The sequence below is a fragment of the Bos grunniens genome, chromosome X, assembly GCF_055505025.1.
Source record: "Bos grunniens cultivar Pamir isolate PY7600 chromosome X, Bosgru_T2T1.0, whole genome shotgun sequence".
NCBI classification, from domain to species: Eukaryota; Metazoa; Chordata; class Mammalia; order Artiodactyla; family Bovidae; genus Bos; species Bos grunniens.
Window position 1 is genome coordinate 35,215,756 of NC_141194.1, and position 21,871 is coordinate 35,237,626.

General features: G+C 37.2%; 1 protein-coding gene across 2 annotated transcripts in view; it reads left to right on the forward strand.

Moving 5' to 3' along the window:
* The window catches only part of CFAP47 (cilia and flagella associated protein 47), a 507,751-nt gene that overhangs the window by 199,800 nt on the left and 286,080 nt on the right, over positions 1 to 21,871 (forward strand). For both annotated transcript variants that reach the window (XM_086387631.1, XM_086387632.1), the window contains exons 32-33: positions 96 to 224; positions 5,758 to 5,950. In XM_086387631.1, the coding sequence (XP_086243757.1) occupies positions 96 to 224; positions 5,758 to 5,950 (322 nt within the window). The remainder of the gene's footprint in view (positions 1 to 95; positions 225 to 5,757; positions 5,951 to 21,871) is intronic.

The following is a 21,871-nucleotide window of genomic DNA, read 5'->3' on the forward strand; positions in this document are numbered from 1 at the left end:
AGAAAAAAAATATATATATATGCTAAGTAATTAAAACTTTGGATTTACATTTCCCTTGCATTGTAATTAATATTTGAATATATCATTTCTTATAGTCTTCCACTACTATCTCAGCCAAGTTTTCCCACATGCCTAAGGGAAAGCATTCTGTTGTTATAGATATGACAGATTTTGAAGTCTGGAGTAAACGATCATGGACTGATGTATTCCTTCAGATATACAAGGTAACTGTTTTGGGATTTTTTTGGTTGATTTATAGGAATAGTGTATTAGTTAAGGTACAGGTAATCCTGCTGTAAAAATCACAGTGGCCCAAATAAGATAGAATAATTATTTTTCTTTCTCATGAAATTGTGGAGAAGTGGTTTAGAAATAGTAGATGACTCTTCCATCCTCAGTACTGGACTTTTATTTCTGGATCCATTTCTCAGAACAGGGAAGAGCAGATAAAAGAGTAGAAGACAAGTAAATACCTTTTAAGGATATCATCTGCAAAGGGCATCATTTCCATTTCATGTTCCACTGGGCAAAATTTGGTCATATTGCTGCACCTAACTTCAAGGGTGCAGTTGGTCACAGTCCAACTTTCACATCCATACATGACCAGTAATCCCCAGTTTAGAAACAAGGAAAGGTTAACATGCATACATACTTTCTTCCAAGATTATCTGATGTAGTTTTCTGCTGTCTTCCTTATTGTTCTCTACTGGGGAGCAATAGCCCAGGCCCAAGAGCCCAGGCCCCTCTTGTTGCCCTCTGGCACTCTGAACTCCTCCACTGCAGCCAGCCCCCTAGGCCTACCCTCTACAGAGTTCGTTGTGCTCTTTGATTCCCAGTTATTCCCCCATCTCTACCTTTTCTTCCCCCAGCAACCTGCCCTGTCTATCTTGCTGGATGTCAAGAGGAGAAATCCTGTATTTTTTTTTAGTAATTCCCACAAGAATGATGGGGGTATTAGTGACTCTCACCCAAAGATAGATTTGGAGGGGGAAAAAAAAAAAGCTGTCTTCTTTACTTTCTTAACTCCACGCTGTATCATATATAATTTTGTCTACTGATAAAAAGGAGCAAGTCCAAAACAGAAAAGCTGCATATAGTTTATGGACAAACTAGTCCTACTCTTGGTTGTAGGCTTCTTTCACTCACCCATTCATTTATTCACTCCCGCATGCATTCATGTATATGTCTAGTTCATTTAACCCATCTTCCCCAACTAAAAGTCTATGAATTTAGATACCACATATCACTTGTGAACTCAAAACTTAATAGTGTGCCTGCTACATAGTAGAGGCTCAGCAAATATTTGTTGAATGAATTTATTCAACAGCTATTATGATCCAGGTACTACACTAGACCCTGGGGGTATAAAAGTAAACTTGATATAGCCTGTCCTTTTCAAGGATTTTGTGTCCTGGAGTGTGTGAGCAATTAAATAAATACAATTACAAGAAACTATGACAAATGTTATGACAAGGTAAACCCAAAGAACTAAGGATGAGTACACATAAAAAGGAACCTAACTTGCCTGTGCCTTGGAGAAGGTTTCTAGGAAAAAGATGAATTTAAACTGAGCCCTGAACAATGAGGAGGATTTGGCAGGCAAGGTGAGGCATAGGTTAGAGAGAAATATTATACAATTTGTGTGACAGAGGTAATAGATGAGTTTTATTGGAGGATGGGGCAATAACATTTTTCAAGTTAACGGAAATTCAAAGTGGAAATGCCTGGGGTTTGATAGAGCATTGTATATTCTGAGGAATAAACACAGTATGGCTGGGACTAAGAGGAGTAGACTATGAGCACGGTCAGAAAATAGATCGTGGTTGACTTCATAAGTCAAACTAAGGCATCTGAACTTCATGGATTTTAGCACAAGGTCAGTACAGAAATCTTGAAGGATTTTAAACACAATATTGATATAATCAGTTTTGCATTCTATAGAAATCACTCTGGTACACTATGGAAACTGGGAATTTTTTTTTTAATTATTGAAGTACAGTTGATTGACAATGTTGTGTTAGTTTCAGGTGTACAGCAAAGTGAGATCTATATATATATACACACACATATATACACACACACAGACATACATACATACACACACACATACATGCATACATACACACACACACACACATATAATTTCTTTTTCAGATTCTTTTCCCTTATAGGTTAGTATAAAATATTGAGTATAGTTTCCTGTGCTATACGGTAGGTCCTTGTTGGTTATCTACCTTATGTATAGTTGTGTGTATATGTTAATCCTATCCTAATTTATCCTTCCCCTCCCTCCCCTTTCCCCCTTGGTAACCATAAGCGTGTTTTCTATGTCTGTGGCTCTATTTCTGTTCTGAATATGTTTATTTATATTATTTGTTTCTTAGATTCCACATATAAACAATATTATCTAATATTCATCTTTCTCTGCCTGACTTCATTTAGCATTATACTCTCTAGGTCCATCCATGTTGCTGCAAATAGCATTATTTTGTTCTTTTTCATGGCTGAGTAATATTCCACTGTGTTCCATATAATATTCCATGTCTTCTTTATCTATTCATCTGTTGATGGACATATATGTTTCCATGTTTTGACTATTGTGACTAGTGATGGTACTGAGAATACTGGTGGTAGTAGGAAAGATGAGAAAAGAGCAGCTTTCATAAATATCAGGCATAGAAATCAGGAATTGGTGAATGACAATAACTTATGGAAGTGAAGGAGACAGAGGAGTCAAAGACCACAGTGAGCTTCTGGCTTGGGTGACTGAGTGGAATTTGTTCCCAGTCACTGAAAGACAAGACAAGGGATGTTAACAGGATTTTGTTCAGGGCAGACAGAGGGACAAGCAAGAGAGCATGATAAATTAATTTTGGTCCTGCTGTATCATGGTGCTATGTATAATTACCAGATGGGTTGATCCTTTTGTCTGGAAACTGATCTGAATGGCAGCATGTAGTTGAGATTCTTCACTGATTCAGTGATAGACTCATAGGCATGGATGATTGCCCTGTAGATCATCTGCAGAGCGGTGTTTCTCCATAGATTGTGTCTGAAGCATGTAGCTCTCAGCACTCTATTAAATCAGTAGTGGATTGACAGTTTCACTTTAAAAAAAGCAAGCAGTGTTGTTGAGATGTTTCACAAGTTAGAAATAGAAGACCGTGGTTTTCACACAAATCCCTTTAGTTTTTAATTGTCTCTTTCCTATAGGTCATACGTGCACTTCAAGAATGCCTTTGTCATTTTTTCTTTGCTAATAGTTTAGATAACAGGATATAGCTTGTCTTAACCAATTTGATTTTATGTCATTTGGTTATTTTTGCTTGTTAAATTTGCATGTTTAGTTGTTGCTATTTCCTTGCATTATATTCCCAATTCACAAAAATGTGTTGATAGCTAAAAAATGGGTCACTGAAGCATACGAGAGGTGAAAACAATAAGAGAAACACTTAAACTCAGAATGCTCTTCTAAATATAAACCTATATTACATTAAGAGGGCTTTTATGTACTATAAAGGATGAATCTGTATGTGCTATAAGAATTGAATGTCATATTTCTACAAAAGAAACTGGAAAATAAAAAGGTGATCAGATGAATAACTGAATAATAAGTTTAATTATACTGTTTATTCAGGAGAAGGCAATGGCACCCCACTCCAGTACTCTTGCCTGGAAAATCCCATGGATGGAGGAGCCTGGTAGGCTGCAGTCCATGGGGCCGCTAAGAGTCGGACACGACTGAGCGACTTCACTTTCACTTTCATGCACTGGAGAAGGAAATGGCAACCCACTCCAGTGTTCTTGCCTGGAGAATCCCAGGGATGGGGGAGCCTGGTGGGCTGCAGTCTATGGGGTTGCACAGAGTCGGACACGACTGAGGTGACTTAGCATAGCATAGCATACTGTTTATTCATTTGTTCCCAGTGTATTATCTGTCAGAAAGGTTTTTTTTTTTTTTTTAATAGTACACAGTTATGTCAAATATATTGATATTTTTAAACTAAGAGCAATGATTTTTCTGGTTAATTAAACACATTTTCCCCAAACCAATTTAAAATCTCCCTATAATAAAATAGGAATATTTGTTAGTAAAGGAGGCAAGATACCAATTATACCGAAACATTATTCAGAATTATATACCTCTGTAGAAAACAAACAAAAATGGTACAAGGGATCATATTGCTGAAGAGTATTTTAAATGAGCTTCAATAAAATATTACTGGCATGAAAGCAAAATTGGTGAAATTCTTTTATTAAATAGATTTGCAGGAGTGGTCCATAATGTCACTGAAATGCAATGTGGAAACACAATTATTCTCACATGCGGTAACAGATATTGCAGTTTATTTGGATATAGCCATGTATAGGGAATATATGAATAACTCTCCACATCTGTAATAAGTATATAGTCACCCCTGGATATTGAAGGGTGATTGATTTTAGGATCCCCCACAAAACAAAATGTGAGCATGCTCAAGTCTTTTTTATACAGTGGCATGGTATTTGCATAAAACCCAGGCACATTCTCCTATATACTTTAAATCTCCCATATACTTAAAATTATTTCTAGATTACTTATCATACTTAATGCAATATAAATGCTCTGTAAATTGTTGTGAATACAGTTTAAATGTTATATAAATAGTTGTCAGCATGGGACAAATTGAATTTTTTGCTTTTTGTATTAATAATTTTGAATATTTTCTATCTGTGGTTGGTTGAATTTAAGGATGTGGAACTCACAATGGGGAACCAGTGGATATGGAGGGTCGACTGTATGTGCAAGAAGTATATGATGACATTTTCTTCTCTTTGCCAGAGAAAGTCCATGCTTTATGTAGAGTGATCCTTTGTTATTTAAAGATTAATTTGTAAGATTCCTCGAGAATGAGTCATTGGTCACAAGAAGAAAAAGTGTTGCAAATGAACTCTTATTCATAGGGAAATGTGGGATTAAAAATATGCCTCTGTCATGAATACAGTGTAAAAGGAAATAGAAAAAAAGTTATGAACACTGTCAAAATAGCACTACTGAATTAAGTATTTTTATTGTGACCTCTGTGAATTCAACAGCCTTCTTTCCAATGTTGAGATGTACTAGTTTTGCAGGGAAGGTCACTCTCATGCATTATTCCAATAAGAGTGAGATTAACAATAATATTTTCATAGCACTGATGTTTTTCTGTATATCCATTTCCATTTTAAACGACTGGCTCAAATGACACATCAAGTTATGCGTTCCATGTCCTGGATATGCTGTACATATATCTATAGGATTTGAGATGGTTTTTAATGTGGTACAAATTACTAGGCATTAAGAGTTTGTTTCCAAGGATTTATTTATGTATCTCCTCATCTGACTGTTAATTCCTGTCGCTTAATATCCTTTGTAATAAACTAGTTCTGAGTTCTTTGAGCTGTAATCACAAATTAATTGAACCCAAAGAAGGGGTTGTTGGAACCTCCAGCAGATAGCTCATTAGTCAGAAGCACAGGTGACCTGGGCTTGTGATGGACATCTGAAATGGAGGACAGTCTTATGAGACAGCTCTCTTAACCTGTGGGCTCTGATGTACCCTTTGCATAGATGGTGTCAGACTTGAGTTGAACTGTAGGACATCCAGTTGATGGCAGAGAATTGCTTGGTGGTGTCTGTTTACTCTCTGCTTGGTAGTATTTACTCTCTAAATACTAATTTTTATTTTGCCATTCCAGTAGTAAAAATTATCTCTCTCTCTTTTATCCAAATTTCAGGTTCTGGTACTATCCCGAATTGTACCATATAGCATCAATAATCTGCCCCCTGTATATATGCAAAATTCACCAAAAGTCAATGCTTATTTTGCATCCAGCAACATATATTCTGATCCTGAAAGGATTCTGCTTAGCTGGATGAACACAAATTATGAGAATGCCCGACATGTTATTTGGAAAAACTGTCAAAAAGGTGAGATTTTTTTTTTTTTTTTTGCTTTAATGATCACAGATTGTAGTCTGAGAATATGGAAGGAGCCATAGAACTTTCGAACACAGAATCCATGGATTCTAGGCCCAAGTGCAGCATGTATTCTGTTCTACAAGTAGGATGTCCTATAACATTTTCAAGACCAGTTTCCTTACATGTGTCAGGGAGGGGAAAGTTCCTCTCTACTTGTCTTGAATTCCTGTGGCTGGACTAATAATAAAATTAACACAAGACAGATTTAACAGGAGAATAACAAAATTTAATCATGTGCGAAGGTCTCATAGAAATGGGACTTAAAAAGTGGTCAAAGCACAAACCTTTTATACTTTTTAGACAAAGAAGCAATAAATTTGTGAGGAATTGACAGGACAAAGAAACTTAGGCTTTGGGTCCTTAATTAGTGAGGAATCTGAACACAGTGTGGGTAGAGGCAGGGAGAGCATCTTACACATGAAGGATTTACCTTCTGCTTGCAGGGAGACAAGCGGTGGGGGGATCAAAGTGTCCCTCTTTCATTGGCTGTTTCTTAAGTAATTTGAATTCAGAATAATCAGTATGCATCGAGGCACATTTTTGAACAGCCTGCCCTGGGGCCCAACACATTTAAAATGGAAATAATAAAAGATGCATCTTTAATTTATTTTGAAGAATAAATGATAAAAATTATGTAGAAATGCTCTAGAAATGAAAGATTGCCTTAATAACGCTGATGATATTTTCAACTCTATAAAGTATTAAATTTAGTTGACACTACTGAAACTTTGTATGTTATTAGTTGAGATCAAGTGAAACTTGACTAGACAGTGTCTTACATCTATTTCATTGTGATGGTCATGTTGGAAATCACTAAGTATGAATTTTGAGGACGTAGGTCATATTACGGAGAAGGCAATGGCACCCCACTCCAGTACTCTTGCCTGGAAAATCCCATGGACAGAGGAGCCTGGTAGGCTGCAGTCCATGGGGTCACGAAGAGTCAGACACGACTGAGCGACTTCACTTTCACTTTTCACTTTCATGCATTGGAAAAGGAAGTGGCAACCCACTCCAGTGTTCTTGCCTGAAGAATCCCAGGGACAGGGTGGCCTGGTGGGCTGACGTCTATGGGGTCACACAGAGTTGGACACGACTGAAGTGACTTAGCATAGCATAGCATAGGTCATATTAGGTCCATATACCAAGACCAAGGCAAGTACGTGATCATAGATAGACCTATTTCAGTGTTCAGGTGGACACTCCCTGGTTCTACTCTTGAGTAATAAGACTTTATACATTTCTACCCTGAGAGCCTTACATTCTTTGAAATATTTCCAATTGGCTAGTATAGCTGTGCATTCTTTTCTTCATCATAAACATTGCTTGTCTTGAGAAAACGACATGTGCACTTTGGTTGTTTCTTTGACTTTCGTTCAGCTCCCTTCTTCCAAGTACATACAAACCATTCATATTCAGAATGGGTTTTGTTTTATGTTTTTATACAGAATCCTCAGAGTTTAATCTAAACTTTAGCTAGAAAAGATTAAAAGTGTGATTTAAAATGAGACTTTGAATTACAGTTGCTCCGAACTTAAAGGCATTACTTTGTAAACATAATGACATCAAGATAGAAAAAGATATATTGATACATTAGTATTAGAGAACAGTAAACATTAATATTTTATTACCTTCCAATTGACATGCTGATAATATCAAGCAATTTCCCTTGAAACCGCAATTTAATAAGATTCACATCTTATAAACATGTATTTGACCTGTTCAAAAATGTAAAAAAAAACAAGGTGTAAATAGTTTGAATACTGAGGAGTAACACTTTAACCATAGTGTTATAAAATATGTACATATATTAGAAATGAATATGTTCTTTTGTTATAAAATTATTATGGTTCTATTTTTACCAACAGAATGGTATACACAAGTTGTTTTCAAGGAGTTTGCTGCATTTTTTAGAATAATGCATTATGGGCACTGGCCTAGTTTCTGCTTTTTAAAACACTGAGTCTCATGCCTTTGCAAAGCCCTTGTACTTCCTGTTCCCTCTGCTTGGAGCTTTATTTTCTTGCATATCTTCACGATTCCTTTGCCCACTTCACTCAAGATCCTGCTCAAATATCATATTATCTGAGAAGCTTTCCCAGTACCCTCTCTAAATTAGTACCTCCTTCAGTCCTTCTCTTTCTTGCTTCATTCTTCTCAATGGTGTTGATCCCCAGTAATATTTATACCCTGCCTCCTCCTGGTGAATGTTAGCCTCTTAACAGAAACAGCCTCTTCTGTTTTGTTGTTCACTGCTGCTTTCTCCGAAAATTGCATGGAAAACAAAAGATATCAAATACTCCTTGAGAAATTAAATAAATGAATGAAAGAATGAGAGCATAAAGGGACACACTCAGGTTTTATATATTTCTCTATCCTATTCCAGACAACTGAGTATATATTAAGCTACTAGTGTGTACCTTCTAGAACCAATGTGGAGATCAGATTGAATGGTTGAGTTAGAAGGGAACACTTTCTGTGTTAATTGTGTGAAGTGAAGAAGTGAAGTCGCTCAGTCATGTCCGATTCTTTGTGACCCTGTAAACCGTAGCCTACTAGGCTCCTCCATCCACGGGATTTTCGAGGCAAGAAGGCTGGAGTGGGTTGCCATCTGAGTACAGCTTGGCCTGGTTAATAACTGTGGAGGTCCATGAGAAGGAGCTCTGTGAAGGACTCCACTTAGGTTACTTTGGACTGAGAAAAGAGTCATACTCGGTATCCCAGATTTAAAATTTTCAACATTGATGCTCCACTCATCCCCACTCCATTGATAAATTCTGACCATGGTTGCAACTTGGTGCAGTGGTATTGTGGAGGGTAGATGGATAAGGCTGCACCTCACACCTTATGATTAAGAAACTCTGAGGGTGGGGCCTAGCAATCTGTATTTTAAAAAACCTGCCGTGTGATTCTGATGCACTCTAAGGGATGAAGCAGTTAGGCCATAGTAACACAACAAGCAATCGGTGCTTTTAAATTGTTCATAGAACGGTATTTATTTACCAATTATATTTGAAAAATAAATCCCTTCTATAAACAAAAATTCCTTGGAAGTAAATAATGACTCATTGGAAAAGACCCTGATGCTGGGAAAGATTGAAGGCAGGAGGGGAAGGGGACTACAGAGGATGAGATGATTGGATGGCATCACCAACGCGCTGGATATGAGTTTGAGAAGGCTCCAGGAGTTGGTGATGGACAGGGAAGCCTGGCGTGCTGCAGTCTGTGGGGTCGCAGAGTCGGACATGACTGAGCGACTGAACTGAACTGAAATAATGACTGAAAGAAAAAAAAGTGAAAGTGTCTCAGTCATGTCCATCTCTGACTCTTTGTGACCCTGTGGCCTGTAGCTTGCAGGGATCCTCTGTCCATGGAATTCTCCAGGCAAGAATACTAGAGTGGGTTGCCATTCCCTTCTCCAGGGAATCTTTCCAACCCAGGGAACAAATCCAGGTCTCCTGCATTATAGGTAGATTCTTTACTTTCTGAGTCACCACAGAGGCCCCAAAATAATTACTGAAAACTTCCCCATATTAATGTCAGACATCACACCACAGATCCGGGAAGCTCAGGGTAAATGTCCCAAAACATTTATACCTAGGCATATTATATTCAAATTGTAGAAAAATTAAAGAAAACATCTTGAAAAAAAGCCAAAGGAAAAACACCTAACCTGTAGACAGACAAAGATAAGAATTATATCCAGCTTCTCAGAAATCATGCATTCAGGAAGAATGTGGAGTGAAATATTTAAACTGAAAAGGAGAAACCTTGCAGAGAATAGATAGTGGGCCTTGCTTACACACTTTTTGGGTAAACTGATCAGTTGGCAGCTTGTAGAGTCAAACTTAAGGACAGTGTGTCCTTGGTCAACCTGATGAGACAACAAATAAAGAGTATTTTAGTTGATTATGGATTTCTCAGAAACTCTTGAGAGTTTAGCATTGGAACTGACATGACAGGTTGTATGCTTATTAGATATCTGCTGTGGTCTTTCTTTCAGTATCTTCACCTCAGGACAGGTCTGCTACATTTCTGTCATTAGTATTTAAAAAAAAAAAATCAGTTTATTTAAACAAAACAAAAACCAGCCATTTATTTTACTTCCATATCCCTCTCTTGTAATCATGTCTGTTTTCTGTGTCCATGAGTTTGTTTTTTGTTATCGTTTTTGTTGTTTTAGATTCTACATATAAGGGAGATCATATGGTATTTGTCTTACTCTGTCTGACTTATTTAATTTATCATAATATCCTCAAGGCCCATCTGTGTTGTGACAAATGGAAAGCTTTCTTTTTTTTTAATGGCTGAATAACATTCCATTTTATGTGTATGTGTGTGTGTGTGTATGCCACAATTTCTTTATTCATTTATCCATTAATGGACATCTAGGTTTTTCCATGTTTTAGATATGATACATAATGCTGCAGTGAACAGCGGAGTGCATATATCTTTTCAAAGGAGTGTTTTCATTTATTTAGATAAATACCCAGAAGAGAACTTGCTGGACTGTATGATGGTTCTATTTTTAGCTTTTTTGAGGACCCTGTATATTGTTTTACATAGTGGTTGCATCAGTGTACATTCCTACTAACAGTGCACCATGATTCCCTTTTCTCTACATCCTCACCAACACTTATTATTTCCTGTCTTTTTGATAGTAGCTCTTCTAACAGGTGTGAGGCCATATCTCATTGTAATTTTGATTTGCATTTCACTGATGGTTAGTGATGTTGCCAGGACTGGGTGTTCTCATGATGGTTTTACTACTTTGTTTTTCTACTTTGAAGGGTAAAAAATAGTTTCATCTTGTCATTTGCTTGTTAGCCAGTTGGATTTCCTCTTCTGTGATATACTTATTCATGTACTTTGCCCATTTTTCTATTATTTTGTTTGAATTTTTCTTATCAACTTGTAGCATTCTTTATAATGAAGACTAAACTACAAATGTATTTTGTGTATATATACGTATATATATATACATCCCACAGTATTATTTGCTTTATCACTATTCACAGAAAATTCTGCCTTACAAAATGTTTATATTACTATACATTCATGACTAATGGGTGACCTCTCCCTTTCTTTAGAAATTCTCCTGAAATTCAAAGTTACTGACATGTTTTCTTGTATTTGTTTTTTTAAATTTTGTTCTTAGGTCTTATAAGCAATTTGAAATTTTTATAAATAATAGCTAAGAATCTAGTTTTGCTTCTCTGGATTGAGAATGAGATAGTCTAGCATATCTGTTCTGGAGAAGGCAATGGCACCCCACTCCAGTACTCTTGCCTGGAAAATCCCATGGACGGAGGAGCCTGGTGGGCTGCCGTCTGTGGGGTCGCACAGAGTCGGACATGACTGAACGACTTCACTTTCACTTTCACTTTAGTGATGTTGATCACATGTACCTGTTGGACATCTGTATGCCTTCTTTGGAAAAATATCTATTTAGGTCTTCTGCCCATTTTTCAATGGAATTGTTCGTTTGTTTGTTTTTTTGCCAAAGATTTGTATGGATTTTTTTTAATATATATATTTTTGATATAAGCCCCTTATCAGATATATGATTTGCAATTATTTTCTCCCATCCAGTAGGTCTCCCATTCAGTCTTTTCATTTTGTTGATGATTTCCTTTGCTGCACTCTCTCATTAGAATTTCTTTGCTATGATGGAATGGAGAGGGATAAGATGAATAGGGAATCTTCCTCTTGCTACAGGAAGGCATGTTGGAGAGTAGTGAGTAGTAAAGTTGGAATCAGATGACCTAGAACCCCAGCCACCTGATAAGCTATGAATATCAGAGTAGTGCTTTAGGATTTCATTCCTCTAGTCTTGGAGAGTCATGCAAGATGGCTGAGCTGGTGACTCCTATGATAAAATAGGCATCTGGTCTGGCAGCAGCAAGTCCATGGATTGAAGTGTACCATAGCCACATGCTTTTGGCCAGGGCACCTGAATTCAGCACTGAGAGCACACTGAGATATCTTAACCCTGGACTTGCTATTAACTTGTCCAAGAGCACATGCTACCAGGCAGTCCGTTGGAGTTTCAAAACGTTCATTCTCTAATTATAGATGGTTTCTGGGAGCCACTATTTTAAAAAAGAAATAAAAAAGACATGCCCATTCTGTGTTTGAAAATCCCTAACACATGAGGATTTGTTCTAAGTGTTGTAAAAGTCAAAAAGCGTTTTTCAAGTGATAAGTGGACACCTGTCTCATGTATATCAGTGACCTTTTTAGTGCTTGCCAGGAGATAGTGAATTTGCTTTTATACACTCATCCTTCTGCCTTCTGTTCCCAGTAATGCTTTGTATTATATGTACTTAAGCCCTTTTATCATTAACACTTTAGTTGAGGTTCTTTCACGGATGAACCGTATTTTACACCTTAATGATAGTATCTTCTTCAGTAGATCAGGCCTATGATCAAGTATCCCCTATGTCATCCCTTTGGACCCTTTGCTTGAACTGCTACATTTGATTGCTAATGGGAATTTTATCATCCTGTAATCACCTGGTGATTTTGAGAGCAGCAATGGACCATTTTGTAGCATAAAGTGTAATTTCTAACAGGACTAAGTACTTTCATTTTGCTACACTTTCAACAAAATCCACAAATTGGAGCATTTTGAATTGTCTGTTCAAAGGAGCTTTGTCCTACAGAATGATGTCTTATTACTTAAGCCATGCTTATTTCAACATTTTTTGATGAAGTAACAATTGTAGTTCTTGTGAATGAAAAATACAATTTTTTATTCTATTTACTTTAGTGGAACAGAGTTATAAGTATGTTTGGCAATAATTGTATTTTATGTACCATCTAAAGGTGCCCCTAGTTTCTTTATTTTGTGCTAGTTTAAGTAAACAATGCATGCGTGTATGCTAAGTTGCTTCAGTTGTGTCCAACTCTGTGTGACCCTTTGGACTATAGCCCACAAGGCTCCTCTGCCCATGGGATTTTCCAGACAAGAAAACTGGAGTGAGTTGCCATTTCCTACTCCAGGAGATCTTCCCGACCTGGGGTTAAACCCACATCTCTTATGTCTCCTGCATTGGCAGGTGGGTTCTTTACCACTAGCACCACCTGGGAAGCCCAAAGTAAACAATATTCAGTACATATTTGAGAGATTGTATGGGTCTTATCATAATGCTCCCTATTCTTAAAACTAATGTGGTCTTGAGGTCTTAAATTTGTACGTATTGATTGTTTCAAATGTGCTGAATGTTCAACTTCATTAAACCAGAAAACAGTTATTCTTTATGAAGAAGTTTACATTTTTCCCAGACATTTCAAATTAGCCCTTTAATATTTAGCATTAAATATTTATCATCACGATTGTGTGATCACTCACCTAGAGCCAGACATCCTGGAATGTGAAGTCAAGTGGGTCTTAGAAAGCATCACTACGAACAAAGCTAATGGAGGTGATGGAATTCCAGTTGAGCTATTTCAAATCCTGAAGACGATGCTGTGAAATTGCTGTACTCAATATGTCAGCCATTTAGAAAATTAAGCAGTGGCCACAGGACTGGAAAAGGTCAGATTTCATTCCAATACCAAAGAAAGGCAATGCCAAAGAATGCTCAAACTACTGCACAATTGCACTCATCTCACATGCTAATAAAGTAATGCTCAAAATTCTCCAATCCAGGCTTCAGCAATACATGAACCATGAAATTCCAGATGTTCAAGCTGGTTTTAGAAAAGGCAGAGGAACCAGAGATCAAATTGCCAACATCCGCTGAATCATTGAAAAAGCAAGAGACTTCCAGAAATACATCTATTTCTAGTTTATTGACTATGCCAAAGCCTTTGACTGTGTGAATCACAATAAACTATGGAAAATTCTGAAAGAGATGGGAATACCAGAGCACCTGACCTGCCTCTTGAGAAACCTGTATGCAGGTCAGGAAGCAACAGTTAGAACTGGACATGAAGCAACAGACTGGTTCCAAATAGGAAAAGGAGTACGTCAAGGCTGTATATTGTCACCCTGCTTATTTAAGTTATATGCAGAGTTCATCATGAGAAACGCTGGGCTGGAGGAAGCACGTGCTGGAATCAAAATTGCCATGAGAAATATCAATAACCTCAGATATGCAGCTGACACCACCCTTATGGCACAAAGTGAAGAAGAACTAAAGAGCCTCTTGATGAAAGTGAAAGAGGAGAGTGAGAAAGTTGGCTTAAAGCTCAACATTCAGAAAATGAAGATCATGCCATCCAGTCCCATCACTTTATGGCAAATAGATGGGGAAACAGTAGAAACAGTGGCTGACTTTATTTTTCTGGGCTCCAAAATCACTGCAGATGGTGATTGCAGCCATGAAATTAAAAGACGCTTACTGCTTGGAAGGGAAGTTATGACCAACCTAGATAGCATATTCAAAAGCAGAGACATTACTTTGCCAACAAAGGTCCGTCTAGTCAAGGCTATGGTTTTTCCAGTGGTCATGTATGGATGTGAGAGTTGGACTGTGAGGAAATCTGAGCGCCAAAGAATTGATGCTTTTGAACTGTGGTGTTGAAGAAGACTCTTGAGAGTCCCTTGGACTGCAAAGGAGATCCAACCAATCCATCCTAAAGGAGATCAGTCCTGGGTGTTCATTGGAAGGACTGATATTGAAGCTGAAACTCCAGTACTTTGGCCACCTGATGCAAAGAACTGACTCATTTGAAAAGACGCTGATGCTGGGAAAGATTAAGGGCAGGAGGAGAAGGGGACGACAGAGAATGAGATGGTTAGATGACATCACCGACTCCATGGACATGGGTTTGGGTGGACTTTGGGAGTTGGTGATGGACAGGGAGGCCTGGTATGCTGCAGTTCATGGGGTCACAGAGTCAGACATGATTGAGTGACTGAACTAACTGATTTTTCATCAATGTTGCTAAAATGCACACAGACATTAGAAATGGTATCGTATGACATTTTAATGTTTTATCTTGAATGTTTTATTTTGGGAATGTGACAGTCAGTATATATAAGTCATGATTTTAGTGTAAAGCTCAGCACTAAATTCAGAGAAATGTCAAGCAGTTAAACAAATGTGAGAACAAATAGTTAAACCATTTCCAATGGATTAACAGTGTGATTCAATAAATCAGTACAAACTAAGACAATAACCATGTGTCTAGGGAAATGGAGGTTATAAAAATTGCCCAATACCTAGACCCCATTCTTCCTCTCTTTTTCATATTCATACCTACTCAGGGTGGTTGCCTTTCAGTCAGAGACCACTAGTTGAACAAATTCCTGTTAATGCTCATTGCAAGCAGGGAGATCACACATTATGGAGAATCACGAGCTGTCTCACAGTAAAGGATATTATGAAAGACATTGCAGGATTTGTGCATTAGCTAGGTAAACTGGGAAAGGTTCAAGGGATGCATATGTGCTCAGTTGCTCAGTCGTGTCTGCCTCTGCTACTCCATGGACTGTTGGCCGTCATGCTCCTCTGTCCATGGAATTTTCCAGGCAAGAATACTGGAGTGGGTTGCCATTTTGTTCCTAAGGGGATCTTCCTGACCCAGGGATTGAACCTGCATGGCCTGTATCTCCTGCATTTGCAGGTATATTCTTTATTACTGCACCACCTGGAAAGCCAAAATGTGTCTCTTTGGAATATTATTTTAAAAGAGTTATCCATTTGTGAGAAACATTTACCTTTGTAAGGGAACTCTGCATTTGTAAGATTGTCTCCATTTCTGTACCAGGAGGAGGAAGGTGACCAAATCTCTGGAAACTTATTGTGGAAAAGACTTGTTGTTCAGTCACTTAGTCGTGTCCGACTCTTTGCAGCCCCATGGACTGCAGCATGCCAGGTTTCCCCGTCCTTCACTGTTTCCCTGAATTTGCTCAACCTCACCTCCATGGAATTGATGATGCCATCCAACCATCTCATCCTCTCTCGCCCCCTTGTCTTCCTGCCTTCAGTTTTTCCCAGCATCAGAATCTTTTCCAGTGAGTCAGCTCTTCACATCAGGTGGTCAAAGTATTAGAGCTTCAGCTTCAGCATCAGTCCTTCCAATGAATATTCAGGATTGATTTCCTTTAGGATGGACTGGTTGGATCTCCTTGCAGTCCAAGGGAGTCTCAAGAGTCTTCTCCAACACCACAGTTCAAAAGCATCAATTCTTTGGTGCTCAGCCTTCTTTATGGTCCAACTCTCATATCCATTCATGACTACTTGGAAAACCATAGCTCTGCGTTAAAACCTTACCCTTGTTTACTGTGGTTTTCCATGTCACCTCCCATAACTGACTCTCTCGCCATCCTCTTTTGTCTTTAGCTGAGGATGCTATTTAAGATGAGGGCTTCAGCCATTTTGGTGAGTTTTTGGGGGGGTCTTTCCCATGTATATATGTAATTTAACTTTTGTTTGATTTTCTGCTCTTAATCTATCATGTCAAATTAATTCTTAACTGAGCCAGAATAATCTATAAGAATAGACAGAAATTTCTACCTCCCCAACAAAGGAAACAAGAATTTGTTTTGACTGTATGTTTTCAGGGACAGTGAAAATCTTGTAAATGAGTTATAGTAAATCTCATCCAATGGAAGAAAACTATAGTGAGGGTAATTCTTTAATTGGTAAAGAAGCAGTGTTCGCTCACATTAACCAGGAGAGGGGGATATTGATGTTTCATGGTTTACACCATGAGCTTGTTTTTGTTCTGGGCTTAGGCAGGATTATGAAATGCTCTTGTTTTGTCTCCCTTCATCACAGAAGCAGAGTGACCTTGTATGTCGGTGGTGTTCTGTTAGATTGTTTGTGTCCAATAAGAGGATAACGTGACCCAGCTGTGAGTGTCAGCTCTACTCCTACCAGTGTCAAAGCCCAGCTGATACTGGCCAAGGTCTTACATTTCAGGGGCTGTTTTTCATCAAAATCACCAAATGAAATAGATTAAGAATTATGCTTGAAACATGACTTCATTTGAAATGAAGCATTAGGAGTTGTAAGAAATTATAAATTATAGCAAAAACTGCTACTAATATTTTGTGATATTGTGAATTATAGTAAGAATTATGTTTGGTCTTCCTTCTGGTTTCTAGCACAGAGCTTCTAAAATGCTTAGAATTTCCTAAGTGGAGGGACACAGAAGGGTATCTTTTGTTATGTTAGTGAAGTAACTTCTGGAATGCCTGCTAGATCTCCTAAGGGTGGTGCTGGTTGCTTGGGGAATCAACCTTGTGATTGGAGGGCTGGAACCTTCAGTCCCACCCCCTGTCTTCTGGGAGGGGAGAGGACCTGGAGATTGAATTGATCATCAGAGGCTCAGGATTTAATTAAGCATGCCTGTGTAATGAAGCCACCATAAAATTCAAAAGGACAGGGATCAGAGAGTTTCTGGGTTGATGAATACATACACTGAGATATGGAGAAACTGGTCCACTTGGAGAGGGCATGGAAACTCTACCCCTCTTCCCACATACCTTGCCCTGTGCATCTCTTCCATCTGGATGTTCATACATATTCCTTATCATATCCTTTTGTAATAAACTGATAAACATGAGTAAATGTTTCCCTGATATCTGTGATTACTCTAGCTAATAAATTGAATCCGAAGGGGGAAAGGGTCATGGGAACCTCTGATTTTTAGCTAGTTGAATAGAAGTACAGGTAGCAACCTGGACATGTGACTGGCATCTAAAGTGAAGGGCAGCCCTGCGAGTCTGAGCGTTTTATCTGTCTCTGAGTAGATAGTGAAGGAATTGAGTTGAATTATAGAACACCCAGCTGGACTCCTGAGCATTGCTTGGTGGTGTGGGAACCCTCCTCCCCAACATACATACACATTCATATTGGAATTGATCTCAGAACCATTTTACAGTTGTAAATAGCAACAGCATATATTTTTAAGAGCAGTACTTAACAAGCATCCACCAGGGAAGCCCCAAGAATATTGGAGTGGGTAACCATTCCCTTCTCCAGGGGATCTTCCTGACCCAGGGATTAAACCTGGGTCTCCTGCATTGCAGGCAGATTCTTTACCATCTGAGCCACCAGGGAAGCCCTCCCTAACATTTACTTAGTTTAAATAATCAATATTAAAATGTATCTGCTAATAATTTACAGCTTAACTCTTCATTGTGGCAGTAGAAACTGTAATCCTGTAACTGACTACTGACTTGACTCAGTATTGAGTCAGTATAGTATTGACTAAGGTCTTAAATGTCAAGAACCATGAAATTAGTGTCAAGTCCCTTAAATATGTAAAAGGATTGATAAATGACAACATAGAGATAGAACTTTTTTTCTTTTTGGAGAGAGGAGAGTTGTTAGTCTTGAATTTGTTGACTTCAGTGAGTGTTCTCTAATATATATATATGTATAATAACTTCTTTATTCCTTAGCTGAATGACAGACATATGAATTATTTCCATTTTTGGCTATTATGAATAAAGCCTCTATGGACATTCATATACTAGTATTTTATAGACATATGTTTCCATTTCTCTGAAGTAAATATCAGAATTGGAGTTTCTGAATCATATGTTAAGTGTATTTTTAATAATTTATTGAGATATAATTCTAATACCATAAAATTTATCCATTTACAGTGTATGATTCAATAGTTTTCAGTATGTTGATAGATATGTACAATTGTTGTCACAATCTAATTATAGAATATCTTCATCATCCCCCAGTGCATATGGAATGTTCCTATTAGCAGTCACTTCTCACTCCCCCAGCACCAGGAAACTACCAGGCTACCTCTTATCTCTATGGATTTACCTATTCTGGATATTCCCTGTAAATGGAATCATATGACAAATATCTTTGAAGCTGATTTTTCTTTTTTTTTACTTATTCCTGGTTTAGACATTTACAGATAATATTCCATTGCATGCCTATACCACATTTTCTTTATCCAGTTTTCATTTGATGACTAGTTTGATTATTTCCATTTTGGGGGCTGTTATTAATAATGCTGCCATGAACATTCATGGAAAGATTTTTATGGACATACATTTTTATTTTACTTGAGTATGGCATTGGGCTTCCCTGGTGGCTCAGAGGTTAAAGCGTCTGCCTGCAATGTGGAAGACCTGGGTTCAATCCCTGAGTCAGGAAGATCCCCTGGAGAAGGAAATGGCACCCCACTCCAGTACTCTTGCCTGGAGAATGCCATGGATGGAGGAGCCTGGTGGGCTACAGTCCACGGGGTCTCAAAGAGTCAGACACGACTGAGCAACTTCACTCACTCATGACAGGAGTGGAATCTCTGGATGATATGATAACTGAAAGTTTGCCATTTGAGAAATTTCGAAAGTGCTGGTACCATTTTACTTTCCCACTATCAGTATGTGAAGGCTCTAATTAGTACACATCCTCACCAACACTTGTAACTGTCTTTTGGACTAGAGTCATTAGGTGTGTGTGATGTAGTATTTTATTTGGGGTGTGAATTGCATTTCTTAGTGATTAATGGTGTTGTGAAGTCAGTATTTTCAATTTGTAATCTTTTTTCTGTAACTTTTTATTTTACTGAAATATGTGATATGATCCTCTTACCCCTAGCCCCACAACTATGTTCTACTAAAATTAGAGTGTTTATTTGCTTGCCAGCTTTCCAGTATTGGTATTGTAATAATAAAATTTGGAAAGAATAATACAGGGGAAAAAATTAAGGAAAACATTTGACAAAACGTGACAAAAATAAATATTCAGGGATTAATATTAATATTAAAATATTTTTAAAGAATCAGGAATATTCATAATTGTATAACATAATAGGGGACTCAGAACAATCAGAGTATATAATAGAATTTAATATAGATGTGACATTCCAAAATCTGTAATAAATATATTAATTCATTTGGTAAGTAGTGCTGGATCAGTTGGCTGATGTTTTGTAATTAAGGTAAAGTTAACTTTGTACTATATGCTATATAACATAAATGAATTCCAAATGTATTAAAAAGTATTAAGTATAAAATTAAAGATTATAAAATAACTTGAAAGAAGTTTATCCAAGTTTGGTATAATCATTTTTAAAACCTGTAACAAGAATGGAAGCATCTAAATATATTATTTGTTCAGCACATATTTAATAAGCATAAGTTGATATGCCCAGGACTGTTATGAGGATTAAAGATGCAACAGAGAACAAAAAAGCCCAAATCCCTTCTAACATGTAAGTTATATTCTAGTAAAAAAAGTCAACTGCCTGGGCCTTGAAAATAAATCTAGTCTCTTAGGTGGCAGGTGAGAATTTTTTGTCATTCCCAATTTCTTCACAAGTTGATTAATTAAAACCCTATTGTCTTTGTGGTTGGAGCTCTTGGTTGCTCACTGAACTAAAAAAATAGTTTAAGAAATAGAATTGTAAGCAGTATATATATATAGATTTATTTATATATATATTTGTGTGTATATACGTATATAATATATACACATATAATTTAGCATTTTTAAAATGCAGAACAAATTTGTAAATAGATATACATCAATTTACCATTTTTTACCAGTAATTCTACTTCTGTGATTTCCCATTCAGTCATCTTCTGTTCCTAGCCCCATGATCAGGACAAACTGTCAGTTACCATATCTGATGGTCCAAGAAGAATCAATGCTTGTGATATCACTGTAACAGGAAGTTAAGGAATGAGGCAGACAGCAATCCATCCTTTTCTGTAATGCTCAGAGTTATCATATAGATAATTCATTTAGGGGAAGTTCTTCATCTTTTTTGTGTATTTCATAATTTTGGCTGTAACATTATAGGGGACTTCAGACAGTCCCAGACATTAGGTATCTGATATAAATTCTTCTAATGTTTAGCTTTTTTCAAAATGCTCTAAAAAGTTTCACAATTATTATTCATCTCTTTGAAGGAAGGGGGACTCAAGACTATAAAATAGCTAGTACGGGATTTTCAGCCTTGTGGAAGGAAAACATGTTTAAAATAGGACAAAATGAAAAATTCAGCTATCATCTTCTCTTCAATGTAGTGAGCCACAGTTCTAATTGGATATTTGACAAAACCATGATTAATAATAATAGCCAACATTTGTGGTATGCCAATTAAAGGCCTACATTTATTTGTTCATTTAAACTTCAAAGCAAACACCTTGATCAGGTCACTCTTATTACCATTATTAAAAAACAAAGCAGAGAGATTAGCATGTTTTCCTAGAAGAAGTTGTGGTTGGGATTTGAATCTAAGTGGTTTGACTCCAAGGCTCAAATTAAGTAGCATTGGGTAGTGCTGTTTCTTCAAAATATTAATTCTTCAGTAACTTAGATCTATGTAGTTCTTGCTAATTCTTTTCAGCTATTCAGAGAGATATCTTGTTCTCTTTTTCATCCACAGTAGTGGATTTTCAAATCTGGATACCCATTGGAATCACCTAGGGAACTGAAAATAAAATAAACTTTAAAAAAACCTGATGTCCCCACCTCTGGCCAGTTGACATGGAATTTTTGGATTGTTGCCTGCACATATGTAGCTTTGCAAAACTCTCAAAGTGGTTCTATTGCACAGTGAAGGTTAAAAACTCTCATGTGTACAAATACAGAAACAGGAAATAAGATTAAATAATACAGAAGTACCATATAAAATACTTGTCCACCACAAGAAATAATATTTCCCAATATATATCTTCACTTTAAAAGAAGAAATTTATGAATAAGTTCTGAGGTGTCTCGGTTTTGTTTGGTTGCTACCTGTTTTGATTTTACATAACATTAATAGTCATTGCTCTGACAAGAGAGGTAATTATTACTCTTGTTTCCTCTCACCTTCCTGCCTTAGTATCACCATTTTGTTAGACTTACGCCTACATAGTTAGTGCTTGTAACACTCATATCCATTCTGTCAGTGTTAGACTGTGTGTCATTTTAAACTGGGTTCTCC